Source organism: Macrosteles quadrilineatus, unplaced genomic scaffold, assembly GCF_028750875.1.
Source record: "Macrosteles quadrilineatus isolate MER2022 unplaced genomic scaffold, UCM_ALF_1.0 Scaffold_17__1_contigs__length_3442018, whole genome shotgun sequence".
Taxonomy (NCBI): domain Eukaryota; kingdom Metazoa; phylum Arthropoda; class Insecta; order Hemiptera; family Cicadellidae; genus Macrosteles; species Macrosteles quadrilineatus.
In genome coordinates this window covers 1,826,161-1,844,087 of record NW_026542610.1, presented here as the reverse complement: position 1 = coordinate 1,844,087, position 17,927 = coordinate 1,826,161, and the positions used below count along the sequence as shown (strand labels likewise).

General features: G+C 34.8%; 1 protein-coding gene across 2 annotated transcripts in view; it reads right to left on the bottom strand.

Annotated features, from left to right (window-relative positions):
* LOC129005225 (uncharacterized) overlaps nt 1-15,319 on the bottom strand; it is a 29,080-nt gene extending 13,761 nt beyond the window's left edge. The window contains exon 1 of one of the 2 annotated variants that reach the window (XM_054434060.1): nt 15,247-15,319. In XM_054434060.1, the coding sequence (XP_054290035.1) occupies nt 15,247-15,286 (40 nt within the window). In that variant the 5' untranslated portion in view covers nt 15,287-15,319. Of the gene's footprint in view, nt 1-6,892; nt 7,017-15,246 lie in introns of those variants that run through there. The other variant, XM_054434059.1, reaches the window with a different exon arrangement.
* Nucleotides 15,320-17,927: the final 2,608 nt, after the last annotated feature.

Sequence of the window (17,927 nt, the reverse complement as noted above, 5' to 3'; positions counted from 1 at the left end):
GTTAATATAAGAAAAAAAAGAATATTTGTTTTTGTTGCCCATTGTAAGAAATGATACCACCGAAAAACAGCATGCTAATTATTTTAGTTGTGCAGTGCTGCTTCTTTATAAACAATGTCCGTAGAAATTGATAAACCTAAACACTGCTGCGAGGGGTTATTAAGCGGCTAAAGGGTGGCGTTCGCAGATGCATCCACAAAATTGAGCGGAGTCATCAAGGGTTCATATTATATTGTTTTTGTCATACTGCAGTAGAAACAGTCGTCATTGATGCATGCGTTGCGGGTCTAAAGTAGCATTTTTACTCTTTAGGGGATAAAATTCATTTTTTAGCCTCTATGGAGTAAAACTCAGCTGTTGTCAACTCAGTTGTAAATTTCTATTGTAAACGATTGAATACGTATCGAAATATATGTAACGATTCGTGCTTCATAATCATTTTAACCTACAGAGTCTACAGTCTCTTCCCATAGCATTTCAGCATTGCAGATACATTAATCCATTCCCACACTCAACACTGCCCACCTTTACTACTTCCTTCACCATCCCCTACGTCGTGGACCTGTTTCCCTCTCTTCCCATAGAATTTTAGGATTGCAGATACATTAATGTAATTGCCAAAGACAGTTCCCACACTCTGCACTGCAAGCCTTACTACTTCCTTCACCATTTCCTACGTCTTAGACCTGTTTCCTTCCCTTAAAATAGCATTGAAGTATTAGATACATTAATCTAACTGCCCAAACGGTTCCCTCACTCCGCACTGCCAGCCTTAACTACTTCCTTCACCATTTCCTACGTCGTGGGGCCTGTTTCCTTCCCATCTCATAGCATTTTAGGATTGAAGATACATTAATCTAACTGCCACAGACGGTTCTCACAATATGTTCATACTTTACTACTTCCTAAGCCACTTCCTACATCGTGGACCTGTTTTCATCACTTTCCATAGCATTTTAGTATTTTAGATACGTTAATCTAATTGCCACAACCATTGCCCACACTCCACACTGCTAGCCTTTACTACTTCTTTCACCATTTTCTATGTCGTGGGCATGCTTCCATCCCTTCTTATAGCATTTCAGCATTGCAGGTACATTAATCTAACTGCTACAAACGGTTTCCAGTTCCCAAACTCCACATAGCTCACCTTACTACTTCCTTCACCTCTTCTTACGTCGCAGATCTGTTTCCCTCTCTTCCCATAGAATTTTAAGATTGTAGATACCAAGATACCATAATCTAATCGTCATAAACAGTTCCCACACTCCGAAAAACTCGCCTTTACTACTTCCTTCATCTCTTCCTACGTCACGGACCTGTTTACCTCCCTTCCCTTAGCATTATTGGATTGCAAATACCTTAATCTATTGGTCATAAACAGATCCCACACTCCAGACAACTCGCCTTTACTACTTCCTTCACCACTTCCTACGTCACGGACCTGTTTCCCTCCCTTTCCATAGCATTTTAGGATTGCAGATAACTTAATCTAATAGTCATAAACAGTTTCCACAGTCCGGACAGCTCGCCTTGACTATTTCCTTCACCACTTCCTACTTCGCGGACCTGTTTCCTTCCCTTCCAATAGCATTTTAGGATTGCAGATACCTTAATCTAAATTGTCATAGGCCTAAACAGTTCCCACACTCCGGACAGCTTGCCTTGACTACTTCCTTCACCACTTACTACATCGCGGACCCGTTTTCATCCCTTCCCATAGAATTTTAGGAATGCAGATACCAGAATCTAATCATCATAAACAGTTTCCACACTCCGGACAGCTCACCTTGACTACTTCCTTCACCACATCCTACGTCGCGGACCCGTTGTCCTCCCTTCCCATGGAATTTTAGGAATGCAGATACCTACCTAAATCTTATCGTCTTAAACAGTTTCTACACTCCAGACTTCTCACCTTTACTACTTCCTTCACCACTTCCTACGTCACGGACCTCAAGCTAGTGTTGTCATTTGATTATATTTATGATCCATACCACCGTTTGTGTTCTAATATCTGTGGAATAATGCTATCAGCTATTTATTTATCTACTGCATTCAAAAGTCAACAGCTGATGATATGTCTTTGTTTATGTGTCAAATACTGCTTACATAAGGATTACATTGAAACTTTGAGACCCAGTGGGGCGGATTCCTGAGAGACTTTTTTAACGCCATATAGATGTTGGCACTCACCGATATGGTCTTTATCACCATGCAAAATTTGAAAACGATTGATTCAGCCGTTTAGGAGGAGTTTGCGTATTACGAAATGCATAAAAGTCTACGTATAAGAGCTTCGCTCAATGAAGACGTAAACAAACAAAAAACTTCAATTAAAACTTAAATGATGTTGTATTGTAAATTACGCTAAATAGTATCTTAAGTCATTATTATTGCTCAAAGGAGTGTTACAGAGATACTAATCACCATTGTAACACTTACCCCTCCTCATACACAGTCACTTAGTTGTTACTTTACGAAGGATTGAACCTGTTAACGTCAAAAGAGTCAAAGACCCCAAGCACTTGAGTTTCAAGACCTTCAGAGCAGTTTATGTTTGGAACTCGGCACAAAGCTTCGATAACTTCTAATAATAGCCGGAGAATATTCCCAGTTTGATCCAGACAGTTCATAGTAGAGCAGGTGACGCAATTCATTGTCATGATCTACTGTAGAAATCATATTTATTGCTATTTATTTATTGTTAGAAAATTTACTATTTTTAAACATAGTAATTCACCTCAAACCGCCAAATTCATATATATTATATATATATATATATATATGAATTTGAACGGATGGTATTTTTGGCCTCTAGGGACCTCAAAACGAAAAAAAAAAATGGTCCCGGGTCCAGGTCTTACCATGAGTACTACGGTAATAGCTTATTCCCTATATGGGAAATTCGCTTAAAGACCAGAAGTTTGACTTTTTAACGAGGAAAACTTAACAGATTCCTATATTGAATTCTCACCCCGTTGCTAAACACAAAACTACTACTGTACTAACAGTACTACGTTCACAAAGTTTAGGCGGTTTGAGGTGAATTACCCCCAAGACTTGTTTCTGCTTAATGTATTAGTCAGCTGATTAACATTTTGACAAATTTCAGCTGTTCAGCTAGTTTTGAATGGTAGGATCAAGACGTGGAGGGGATAGATTAAAAGATATCTTCCCCTAAAACTGCATACATTTTTTGAACGGAGTAAACTCTGTAGTACAATAAACGAGAGTTTCTTTTCCAGCCTCTAAATATTTTCACACTTCCTGCTTCTGATTAAACACCCCAGTTTTCTACTGAACCCGAAACAACATGTTTTAATCACATGTTCGTATCAGCTGTTATCTCAAAGTGTCTCCCATTTGGTCTCCACTCGAAGGTGCCTCAACAATGTAATGTTGTCTGAGGTGATGTTTACTCAGATATTGCCGATATTGGATATTTTCGTACTTATGAACATGTCCCGAAAATTTGTCAAGATTGTGTGCCATTTATCGAGATAGATAGTGTTAGCACATGTCTAAGCTAATGACAGTCCTTGATGGACTTGTATGGACGGACATAAATTGGAAAGCCTAGAAAACGTAATTGAACTATGCAAAAATTTAAATTGCAAATTGCATTACACAAAACAACTTAGTTTTACCATCAATATACTTTCTTACTTACTTATTCTTAATTTATTACTTTCTTTCATAAAACCTTTCTTTATGTGTATGTTATACTAACGGATATGAGGACAATTTTTTGATGGTAGAAGAAAGAAGTGGACTTGTAGTATCCAGAGAGTAGTTTATAATTAGCAAATTTGTATCGTGTCACCTCATTTTTCAAAGGTAATTAGCGAAAAAGTAACGAGGTAGCCTAATCCATGACTATCCCTACTTGATTGCACAAGATTATGACTCGGATAACAAAATGATAGTATGCTGGAGTTTTTTTTTACATTTATAAGTTTTATTTCCCAGAAAATTTAATTTTTCAGTAGAACCCTTGCTAAATAGTTTAACAGGAGTTTTCTCGTCCTCATGGAACAGCTGGAGTATATTTAATTATTAGTTCTGTCCGGTGCACTGTAGAGGGTTTCACATTTTTTTATTTTTATTTCAGTCATTTAAACGATGGGTAATCTTAAACAATAACTCGTCTCCTAGTTATATAACCAATCAGTAAAGCACAACTCATGAAATTGACCCTAAAATAAAAGAAACACAATTTCGTCGACACTAGCGATCAGTGTCACCGGACATGAACTAGACACGTAAAACGAGCTTCAAATTTGCAATGGGATGAGAAGGGTTTAACCCAACGATGTTTACATTAACGCGTTTTTATTCCGACTTCTTGTGATCTACGATCATTTCTCATTCTCTCAATAAGTTTCAATACGAGACAATTATTCGAAAAATGCCTAATTTTATGGGAGTACCCTAATAACAGACCAAATTTGACTCAAAATATTGGCCTTGTGCGAATTAAAATGTATCCATAATCATATTCAAACTGCGAATTATTTAGTCAACTAGATGAGTCCTCCGTCAAAGTTCATTGTTGGCCACAGTAAGTTAAATGTTTAAAACACTATTGTATCACTTACACTTAACTAACCAGTGGTGCAAGATATGTGTAATTATCCTGTCATCAACAAATTATTGACAACTTGGAGATCTCATAAGGCATAGAAGTAATTTATTGTTATCTTCTCGAGTTGGATTGTTGAATAAATATAATTAAGTTAAGTACATTCAAAATAGCTTTTAGTACAACTCATTGTAAACATATTTCAAGAGGGTAGTTAACAACAAAACAATGCAAAGTAGCCATTTTACGATGTGAATGTATTTTGTATTTTCAACTATTTGTAATCATTGCAACCTTACTTGCGAGTGAACTATAAGTAGTTTCATCAGTGAAGTCTGTCAGCGAGCAACAATGTGTTAACTAACAGCTGTCTAAAATGTCAATTGATTGATTAAAGACATAGACACCCGCCGAGATACAACATGCTGAGTTATGTTGGTTGGGTTAGCTTCAAACAGAGAACGAAATAACTGTAGGTATTCTGCTCTACGCACCGTATTATTCCCCGCTGCAACACACTTACTAAAATGGCTATAAATCCGCCTAAAATGCTAAATTTGCAATCCTAAAGCTTTTTCTTTTTTAACACCAGCAAGCAAAACTTGAACTAATAATAGCAGTGTATTTATCACGCTCTTGAATGAGTAACCTCTTGAAAATGCTTTATGGAACGTAAAACGGGAATACAATCCAAAGGAAGTTTATTAATTTATTAGTCTTTAACAAAAATGTGTTACTGATAGAGTCAATAGGTTTATTGGATAAAAATAAGTGGATAATAGTCTAAGAGTATGGATGAAAAAAATGTAATTACTTCTTTGTATCATATGTGCGTATATGATACGGTACAATATTTTGAGAAGGAAAATTCAGATTTTTGTAAAAATTGTAGTTGTTTTGTGATCCTAATATAAATTTGGATCTGATTATTTCAAACTAAATATTATATTTTACTTGTGATCTCAGTAAAAAAGTCTGTATTATAATTGCAAATATTTTTCTTACTCAGAGAAAACGAGTTAAGTTATTATTTATTCCTGATACAAACTAAAATGCACAGGTTATACTTCATTCACTGTGGCTATAGAGTCACAATGCAGTGCATTGGGAGTGTACGATTTTTTAAGTTACCGGTACCCAAAAACCATGAATTAATACTATAAATTACTATAAGTTCCATTCGTTTTTAATTTACAAATTATGTAAACCCGTCCATTCATTGTTACATGAAACAGAATTAAAACCTCTCACATAGTAAAACCATAAAAATAATTTTAATGTTAAACGCTTTTCTAAAACTATAAAATTGCGATCGAAGTTCACCCTGTACAATTTGCAAAATCAATAACAAGTTTTGCACTGATAACCCACAATTAAACACTAGTTTCCTTATCGTCAAGAAGCACAATTATTATAAGATCAGGGTCAGTGGCTATCGGTAGGTCAGTTCGTTTAGGAACTCTTTGTCAATTTATTAGTGTTTTTCTTCTGTTCTCTGCTGTGTTATATATTGTACCTTTTTTTAAACTGTTCGATGACTGTTCATGTAGATCCCCTGATATGGCAATTGATTTAGAACAACGCTACTAAAACACTTCTTTTTTTAAATTATTTTGGAGTTTCCAGTATTTCCAATAATCCATTTCATCATCATCGAATAAATAAACGTATTAAATTGTTGATTTGTTTCAATCAGATGTGTGGCAATCTTAAATTAAATGTATTTTAAAAGTGTTGACAAGGTAAAAGTAAACAAGTAACTATAGTATTTTTTCGTTGCCATAAGTACAACAAACTACATTTATTTCCCAAAGCCCCACGTCAACGTTTTGAGGATATCGTAAGCCGGGAACCTCCAAGCACCCCGAAGCACTCTATGTTTACCATGTCACATCCGAGGACCTAGTTGAAAATCGTAAAAAATATACTAAACAGGCTATAAAGATGGAGAATAACAAGAAAAAACCAGCAGATACATCCGAGGTCTCGAGTGCAAGACCTCGTTTGTGCGGTGAGTCCTCGGAAGTGCGCTTGAGGTTTGTGTCAGGACCTCGCTTGTGCGCCGCTACAAACTCACATCGAGCTTACAAAGTTAAGAAGTAAATTATTAGTTGGTCTCCATGACGTAAAAAGAAAAACATCCTATTACATTAGCTCTGTTTACATTCCAAGTCAATTTTAGTTTGTCACACAGTTAATTGAATTTAATCAGATTTTAGTCTATCTCATCAATGTGCCTCCCATTGCGAAGCACGTCTAAAACCACTACTTTAGTAACATAATTAAATAACCTGATTGAAAACTCACGTCGTATTTCGGCAATGTCGCTGTCATCACTCAGACTGGAGGCTACGGACTGGCGATGTCGATGCATATCTCCGCCTGACTATGGCGATGGCGTGGACACCCGCGCCAAAACACTGATACCCTATCAGTCATCTGATAACACCCGTGGATCGGCGCGGTCGTGAAATCTAGTAGGCCGTGGGAAAAACATAGCTGTTGTCACGTGATTGTTGAGAGAGGAAGAAGAAAAGGAAGTCAGTACAATGTCTAGCAGCGGGAAGAGCCTCATGCAAGATTCACATTCGATGGCAATAAAGAACAAAATTTTGATTTGATTCATTTGGCGGCATAAAAACAGGATCTAGCGGGTTTGGAATAAAAAAAACTTTAGAAACCAAGAATGCTATGACAAATATTTCAAATTTACAAAATATTGTTTCAACTACATTTGCATGACTATTTAAAAAGTGCGAAAACACATTAACGTCCATAATAACCAAGAACACGTTTCTATAAAAAATAAACTTGACGTTACACACAACTCATTTCAAAACCATTAAACACGTAAATATATCAATTCCGAACAAAACATTTCAAGATGTATTATCGACCTGAAAAACATGTTCACATACCGGTAGTTAATTATTTTCTAAACATAATAAAATAAAACTAAGCTCTATAAAACTCATAGACGACAAACCATATCACTACAAATAGTTAATTAGTTGCTAAGTTTTGATTTAAATAACACGTCATGTCACCGAAATCACGTGATAAGTCACTCCTCACAGCACAGACTACCGAGTAAATATGCCGAGGCTTGTATTTGAACGCAAGACCTTTGGTCTTGACATGACCCGAAGATAAATCATAGCAAACATGATTATGCTGAATTTATCTTCTATTTGACTTTTTACACGCTTCTTTTCTTTTTTGCGCTGTCTCATAAAAATAAGGTCTTTCTTTGAAAACTTGGCAATCCAAAAAATATGGTTGTACAGAATAACAATAAAACAGTATTTTTTGGCAAGGTGATACTTGTTGTGTTTTTCTTTTTTTTACTATCGGTATGTCATAGTTATACAGTGAAAGCCCTTTGATTCGGAGGTATTTATTTATATATATATATATATTTCATTAATTACAATGGTTTTTTTTCAAGTCAATTTAACACTAAAAGTTATATTACAACAATAAAACTCTTGGTTTTCTTATTTTCGATTTAAATCTCCACAAAATGTATTTGTACAATACAAACCATCCACATAGTTTTTTTTTTTTTTTTTTTTTTTTTTTTTTTTTTTATTGGATTCATTTGAGCAAATTTCCCATATAGGGAATAAGCGATTGCCGTAGTACTCATGGTAAGACCTGAATCCGGGACCGATTTACTTTTTCGTTTTGAGGTCTAGAGCTCAAAAACACCAACTGTTCAAATTCATATCTATTCAGATATTGGAAAATGCATTTATTTCATACTAAACTATTAAAATTTTACAAAAAAAAACTTTTACCCTCCCTGTTGCAGCAAACCTAAAGTACTTGTTAAACTAATGCTATTTAAATAGGGAATAAATGTGATATTTTTAAGGAGACGCTTTAGTGTAAATCCAATTAGGCAAATGGAAATTCGCTTAGTCTGTAGGTTTGCTGCGGTGGGGGTATTAATGTTCTACTTGTCATTTATTTTATTCTATATCTCAGACTGAATTTATACTATCATGGACATCGCACATGAGTAGTACTATATTTTATTTTTAACCTCTTGAACAAATGACACACCTCGAGCAATGCTCGGTCCCCGGGACCTACATATTACATACAGACAGGCAGACAGATATAGCTCGTTTTATAATATAGGATATTTCCAACCTTTGATTTAAATCCTTCCGCTGAACTTCAATACTAGCCTACAGACATACAAGTAGACAGACATAGGTAGACAGACATACAGGTAGACAGACATCGCTGGTATTAGAGTATAGGATGGTTCTAAAGTTTGATAAAAATCCTTCCGCTGAATTTCGAGTTGTATTCAGACAGACAGACAGACAGACAAACATACATATGGCTCGTATTAGAGTATAGGATATACCTTATTTACCATGTATGCACTAAATAAACTATGTCAAAAAGAAAAGGCGAATAATTGTTAACCTCAACATCAAATATCCCCAGCACCCATCACTTTGTGAAAACCCAAAAGAAAATTAAATTGAATAGTGTGCACTGTGGGAGGTTCGTACAAAATCTTTAAATCTCGAAAAGCTAACTTCAGTAGCTCCATGGATGCAATGTCTACTCATTACTCAGACGATATCCAAATAAATATATCACCATGATCAGAGTTAAACCCCTATAACACAACTCATTTATATTAGATTAACTCATTTATAACTTCCTAATTACTTTCACAATAATATAACTTATACAATGATAAATACAAATGTTGCAACTATTCCCGATTATTGATTTCCTTATTGAGCCAAACTTCAGACTTTATGATTGGCAGTAATTTTACAAAATTAAGTTAAGTGGTTTTGTTTTTAGGTTCAAAATTACTGCTTTTGACCGTCACTGAAGAGTGCTAATAAATTGGTTTGTCTTTATAATGCTGCATTTTCAAATGTTCTAACGTTCTTCAACAATAATTATTTGCTAAAACATAAGTCTACTATTTAAATGCCCTAATTTATAAAAAAAAAAAAAAAAATAGTATCGTATACCCTTTTAAGAATATTTGATTCATTAACAATCTTTTTTTATAATTTGAAAAGTCTATTCACCACTAAGTGTAACTTTTGACTTGTCGAATTGATAGCTAAATTACTTTTCAAATCGAAATGTACATGTTAGAATTAACTGAAATATGAAACATCATTAAATACTGTAAATATAAACAACATTTTTTAACTTCAACTATCAAAATTTATTTAATTCTTACATACCTTGAGTCCAACAAAAATCCATTTTCTTTCTTCACGAGCCTAAACCCTCTACTTAAATAAATTGAAAAGTATTAACTCTACGCAACATATACACTACTCATATTTATCCCATTTTGTCCCATGAATTCCCACTTTTATCACTGAAGTTTATAAATGAGAATACAACATAAAATACGGTACATTGATATCCTTCTTACTCCAAGTGCAACGTATGAATCAACAACTTCAGTTGAATACGTCTTGATGATCGACTAATGTTCATTCTTATCAGTTATCTAGGGGATGTGAAAGACCGTTTGATTATGAGGTCATGGGACAGTGATAAAAAGAGTTTTGAACTCCGCCTCACGTTGCCTCGCAGCCCCGCCCAGATCAAGTTCGGCCCAAATTTGACCAGTCCAGAGATTTTGTGATTACAAATATAAAGATGTAAGTGTCAACTGGTTTAGTGACCTCATTTAACTAACTGTGGTCCATTTAAATGATTATCTGTGACGGTCTTTGAATTGGGAAATGCGTACATGCGTAATATGAGTGAGTCATTTTAGGAAATTAATGGAATTTATTGCTTTGCACCAATATTTTAGGTCGACCATCAACTGTTGGGACTGCAAATAGGGTTACTTTTTCGATTATGGCGTTGATGTCATCTTCAGACAAAGTTTGCTATCTTATTTTTCATACCTTTTGTGTATTATATTTTATAAGGTATGAGTAAACACTTACCTAGGAATAAGGCTGGACTTGGAACAGCCATTTTGCACATGTAACCACAGACAATAGACCAACGCAACGCTCAAAGACCACACTACTTATGATGATGATACGGGCTGTTGGGTTAGCCCGCAAATGACTGACTGGCAATACACTAGGGTTGCAAGATCGATGATGGTGTATGGCTCGGCAGCCTGGTGGACCAAGGCAATGCAAACTACCGCTGTAAAGAGACTACAAAAGAGCCAGCGAGTGGCATGCCTTACAGGAGCCAGAGGCACTTCAACTACAGCCCTGGAAGTAGTGCTAAACCTCCCACCTCTCGACATCATTGTGAAAGGGAGGCAAGAATGGCAGCCTACAGAATGGTTTGCAGCGGCAACTGGAAGTATAATGCTTCCAGTGAACATACAAGGATTGTGGACACAGTGCGTATGGACACCTTGGAAATGTTACCAGACAAGATGGTGAAGATCACAGATCTACAAAAGCCATACAATGCCAATATTTTTGACAGGACTGCCTGGAATAAAGGTGAACCTGAATACATGAAAATGGGGATCACTTGGTATACGGATAGCTCAAAAAACCAACGGGCACTGGGGCGGGAATATATGGAGTCAGACCCAAGTCGCAGTTTTGCGTAGCCTGGGGAAACTGGCCACTATATTCCAGGCATAAGTTGTTGCCCTGTCCGAGTGTGCAAGAGTGTATGAAGCGTGGTATGACAGGCCACACCATATACATGAACTCGGACATCAAAGCAGCACTAATGCCACTTGACAGTTTTGACTTTACCTCTAAGCCAGTATGGTACTGTCATCAGGCCATGAAAGCTCTGGGAGAGAACAACAAGGTTATCCTTAGTTGGGTTCCAGGGCACAAAGGTATTGCTGGCAACGAGGGAGCTGACAAGTGGGCAAACAAAGGAGCTTAAAGCCCGCTAGAGCCGACGTTTGGTATTGCTTACAACACAGCACGGAGAGCTGTTCGCCAGTGGATGGGGGTTGAACATCGAAGGAGCTGGGAAAGAACAGATGGCAACATACAGTCAAAGCAAATGCTGCAGACATCTACCGGTGCGATAGCGGTAAATGCGCCTTGGCTGAATATAGGAAGACCCTGTGGAAGGTGGTTGGCTTCATCAGCGGCCACTGGGTATTCCGCGGACATCTACACAAGATGGGAATTCAAGTTGAAAGCCTCTTGTGTAAGAAATGTGGAGAGGAGGATGAGACAGCCTTTCAGTGATTATGTGCCCAGCCCTACAAGGTCTGCGTTTGAGATCCCTTGGCCTATCAACTGGAAATCAAAGGGAAGAACATGTTACCATACTCAAAAGGATCTCATGGTTCACCAAGAACCTGGTTACGGAGAATGAGAACCTGCGAATGAGGGTGCACAATAAGCTGCTCTAGCTGCGATGCAATCCCATGGTCTACTTATAAGCCTGACCCTCTGTTAAAAAAACAGTTATGAGTTATATGGAAGAACATTCACTCCCAAGACAGATCAGTTCCACTTGCTTGTTTTGTCGCGATTTTTGGCGGGTAGCCAGGCATTCATCAGGTGGCCGAAGCGCCACACAACACACAATAAACGTTATGGCTCACTGGCGACTGGCGACTGGCTCGTGGACGTTAAAAATAAACACACGTGTCAGCCAATAACACACGGACCACGACACTATTGTGCGGGTCGATTAAATCACTTGAAATGTTTTCATTTTCCAGCAAACATTCGACGATATTAAAAATTGTAATTAATTACTTTATTGTAGATCCGGCAAATTTACAAATCGTGAATAACGGTCATTTATTGTTAGTAAAAGTTAAGAATGTTAATTATTTACAATTAGATTGTCTATAGCTTATATATTTAACGTTCAAATATTGAATAAATGTTGAGTTCTTTAGAAATATTAACCAGTGAATTTTGAATGTTGAAAATTTGAGATATTTATCAACAGAGTACAAAAGTTCTCTCCACTGATACCTGGCGTAAGGTAATATCCGTTTATTTAAACAACGATTTTTTATTAGTTTTAAACCATTGGTTTAAAACTATTGGTTTATTAAATAACTTAATAAATTAAACTTAATAACTTAATTAACTTAATAACTTAATAAACCATTGGTTTATTAAATAATTCCGGTACAGAACAATCTTTTAAGAGTGGGAAGCTACTTAAACGCATTAACACAAAATAAGTCTTTGGATCCTTTGATATCCATCCCTTCGTATTATAGTTATGAATTATTATGTGGCAAAATACTTACAACTGTAAAATGCAACAACACTTTTTGATACAAATATTGATTTGGTAGAGTGAATATTTTAATAAAAGAAGTTATTCTACTAACAATGATATGTTTGACATTGGTTCAATCGTGCTAAAACCAAAATTTTAAATCTTTGTTGAGCTTTAGGCCAACTTCTAGTTTAAATATCACATTTCGATGTATACCATGTTTACATACATTATATAAAAAGGTGTTTATGTACTATATGCATTAGCAAATCATCAATATGATCGGGGTGAAACTATGAACAATGGGTTTAGGTTTCTTTATTATATTTAAATCCCACGGGCTTTGTCTCTGGGCAAGCATAATTAAATACCATGTTTTGGCTATTAGAATAATAGTTTAATTGATAGATTTTATTGTAACAAACGCTATATTTCCCCTGGATTTATTAAAATGTATCAAAAGTTACATTTTTATATACCTGATTTAAAACAATAACATATAATGAACTGTATTTGGCCGAATCAAGTACCTATTTATTCCCTGTAGATATATGTGTGAAGTATATAAATTCATTGGTATGGCACATTTTCAGCTGCTAAAATGCAATAAAACTATCATTTTTCAAATCATTTTGTGAGAATTGTCTAAATCGTTGTTTAATCATTTGTATTGTAGTAATTCCTCTATCCTTTTATAACATACATATTTTACATTAATGCTCTATTTCACACTAGTTTCCAAAGATTTTTTCCCAAAACTCACAAGATTAATTTATTGAATCTTTCAACTTCCTCTGGATTGTATTCCCGTTTGACGTTCCATAAACGTTTCAAGAGGTTAAAACTCGTTCAAGAGCTCAAGAGCATGATAAATGCGTTGCAAGACACACTAGTTCAACTTGTGCGTACATTGCTATAATTAAATCAAGTATTGTTGTTCTAGTGTTAAAAAAAAACTGGTCAATCGGTCAATGAACTAGCAAATTTAACTGTTCCTGCCAATTTTATATTGTTACTTTATGATGTGTAACGAGTGGCTCAAACTCCTTAATTGTCGTCCGATTTTATACAATATCGTTGGAAGAAGTTTAACAGTTCACAAAAAGTCTTGTGGAAATCGTCTAAATATTGTTTGTGCATTGTATATTCACAAACCCAAGTAGGGTTTTCATTAAAAAATAAATTACTTGTGTGTAATACGATACACACGGTATATACGTCTTCTTATACTAATTTTAAGTATAATCATTTAATAAAGACAGATCATCTTGTTGCTCAAATAGGGGAGAAATTAATAACTTCTTGTTCGCAATTTTGTGACTCAAATGAGGACATCGTTCATCGTTCCCGAGGTTAAGAACCCAATTGAAGTCAACCATAATGTACGTACTGGTATAGACCTAAATGTAAAATATTTTGAGAAATTTATGTACTATGAGATTGGATGCGTAACATTTTGTTTTCCTTCGTTCATATTTCACTCTGTGGAACCACCCTGACCATTGCTTATTAGCCTAGATCCAAATACAGTATGTAAAACGTGGTTGAGTGGTTTTAGCTATTTTAAAATTTATTCAATCATAATTGGGACGTTTCTTCCTATTGTGGAAAAGAAAAGAGGAGGTAAGTAAAGATGTGAGTCGGGATTTTGAACCAAAACAGTTGAACGGTTGAACTTACAACTCTTTAAATCTAGTAAAAGTAGTAATATTTTTCGTTAACTGCTTAAATATTATTGCAGAATTAAAATAATGAAATTATATGAAATCAGTTTATTCCCAGTTGACTTGTTCTAACTTGGGCTTTTGCTTGAGTTTCTTACTAATACCACGTGTCTGCCATTTCCAAATTTGTCATTCTTTTTCCAATACAACGATGAAACACCCAATTCAAGACCGTACATAACAAACCTTACGTAATAAATATAATATGGGGGTTCTAAAACGCTTGATTATTACCCATTTGAGAACCATAATTATTATTATTCATAGATGATTTAAAATATTTTAATATCGACAACACCAATAATAACTAATAAGACAACCTAAACATTTATAGTTTTAGTATGAGTTACATTATAAATACAGTAGTTGAAACGTACATCCTAGCCTTAATTGTATTTATTAATTTATTATATGTACGACAAACGCCATTTTACAATAGTTATGAAATTGTTACAGTTATTTAGTATTGATTGGGTTTAGAATTATACACGTTTTAATAATTGTAATTCACATTGTTTCTAATTAAACCGGTTAAAAAAACCTGTATTTTGTCTACCGGTAACAATTGTTTCACATGGCAACTGTGAAGGCATATAAACAACTTGTAAATAGCATATTTTTTTATTAAAAATTACGTCACTACAATTTATAACATTAGTAATAAACAAATCAATAAAATTATACAACGAAACATAACCTCATTTACAACCAATTACACTACACATAGTATGAACTCACCTGAATAAGACTGAGACCGTACTCTCTGCCACTTCGTCATTGTTACTCTATGTACGTCTTCTCTTGACGCGTTCCCGCCACAGACTGAGAAACTGTCGGCTGCGACCAAGATACAAGACTTGGTAGGGATGGCCTTGAATTGCCTGGGCGGATTAATGCGGTTTCTTATCATTTATCCCGGCGGTCTTTAAGACAATTTAGATTTAGGGCTGTAAATCCAACCCGAATTGGATTTAATTATTTTTTATTTATTAAGTTATATTTTATTCAGGACTTTTCAACAATGTAGAATACCGGTATTAAATTGTTAACTTAAGTCAAAGTTGTTGATTTTAGCGAATTTCCCATATAGGGAATAAGCTATTACCGTAGTACTTATGGTAAGACCTGGACGCGGGACCGATTTTTTTTCATTTTGAGGTCCCTAGAGGCCAAAACCACCATCCGTTCGAATTCATATATATATATATATATATATATATATATATATATTTATTTTGTTATTGTATACATCAATGAGGGCTACTTTAAATGTTATTAAGTAAATGTTATCAAGATTTTTTGAAATATTTAAATTCTATCTCCCCAACAATTAAATTTACGATGGAGACACAAGAAAAGAAGATAAATTTCTTAGATATAACAATTACTAAAGAAAACGATCGACATAATTTCAATATATATAGGAAACCTACTCAAACTGACCTAATCATTCCATTTGAGTCAAACCATCCTTGGCAACACAAAATTTCTACATTCAAATCAATGGTATTTAGACTACTTAACATACCTATGTCTAAAGACAACTTTGAAATAGAAAAGAAAACTATAAAAAGAATTGCAGGAACAAATGGATACAAAGAAAAAATGATTGAAAAATTAATAAAATATGAAAAAACAAAAAGAATGAAAGTAGAAGAACAAGAAAACGAAAAGAAAGAATTTATATTTATTCCATTCAGCTCATCCTTAAAATAAAACCTTAAGAAAGACATTACCGAACTCAAAATTTAAACTAAGTTTTAAAACAAGGAATAACGCTTTTAACATAATTCAAAAAAGAACAAATCCGAGACCCAACCCCCCAAATGTATATAAGAAATCGGGAATTTACAAATTATCATGTAACAACTGTGAAAAGTACTATATTGGTCAAACAGGTCGAACATTCGAAGTCAGGTACAAAGAGCATATACAGGCAATAATATCAAAACAATATGACAACACAAAAATCCTCATACGCCGAACATATACTTCAGACCGACCATACATACTCAGAAATGAATAAAAATATGCACATTCTGGATGTTGAAAATAAAGGTGAAAAAATGAATGCAAAAGATTTTTATATTTATACTCATCCAGGGCCGGACTTACCTATGGGCGAAGGGGGCGATCGCCCGGGGCCCCTGGGCCAAGGGGGGCCCCGAGGGGCCCCCTTTCACAGTAGTTTTTATTAATAACTTTGAAAATTTTTTATCAGACACTTACCAAATGGCCTTCTTTTGTAACAGCTTTATTTTTATTTTTGTTATTCTATATTTAAGGTTAATGTTAGGTACATTTTAAGGCATTACTAGGAACAAAATTCTTGACCCTAAGGGACTTTTTCTCAGAGTTGCACTGGGCCCCACGCTTAGGCCTGGTTTACACGAGCATATGTGCTAGGCTGTGATAGACAAGTTTTAGTTTCAATGAAGCCGCTCGCCCGAACGTACGGCCGCGGTGAATGAGTTGAAGGGGGCCCCGCGCTTGGGCCCCCAATAAATATGAAAACTCTTGTCCCAACGTAGAACGTAACTTGTAAAATTATGTTGTGTTAAATGGAGATTCACTGGAGTTTAAATACTTTTAAAAATAAAAACATTGCTCCGTATAGGTTTTATTAAATGTTATTCTTTTCTTTTACCTCTAAGTATATACCAATCAGGTTTTTAAGGGGTAGAAGTATATTATCCGTTCAATTTAAAGGTTTTGTAAAATAGTAATTTATTAAGTTATACGTCGAAATTTTGATCCCCAATTTAGTCTTTGGAGTCAAAATCATACAGCGCCAGTAAGATTTTTTAAATCTATATAGACACTTTAAAACAACTAGAGTCGTCTGATGTTAACAAAAATCTTTCAGTTACTCATAATAGTTGGCTTGTGAGTGTTTATTAAACATTGCAAGATTTTGCTCGTCAATAAAAAACTCAAACTTGAAAGTCCTCAATGGTATTTTTCATGCTAGGACCTTAACATATTATAAATAAAAACGAGAATGCCATAGGTACCAAAACCATTATGAAAATTAAATAATCACACCTATATTGTAGTAATATTGAAAAATCATACAAATCGACGGCAATAATCGATAATTTAAATACGTAATAAACAAAAATATATCAATGCTTCTAATCCAAATATATTATGGTAGCCTACCATGCTACCATACCAAATATGCCGTCACTGGTACTACAAAGCAATTGAAACATTTGGTCAGAGTTTTTTTAAATAGTGAATGCAAGATATTGGGTTTCAAACATTTTTATTTTTTTGTGTATAAAATTAAAAGATGCTGTATATAAAAATATGTTAAAATAGTTATATTTTAAGAACGATTTTTGATATAGAACTTATTGCTTATTTGGCCTTAAATTGCTCTATTTGAAGCCTAAATTTAGAAAAATTTAGCCCCG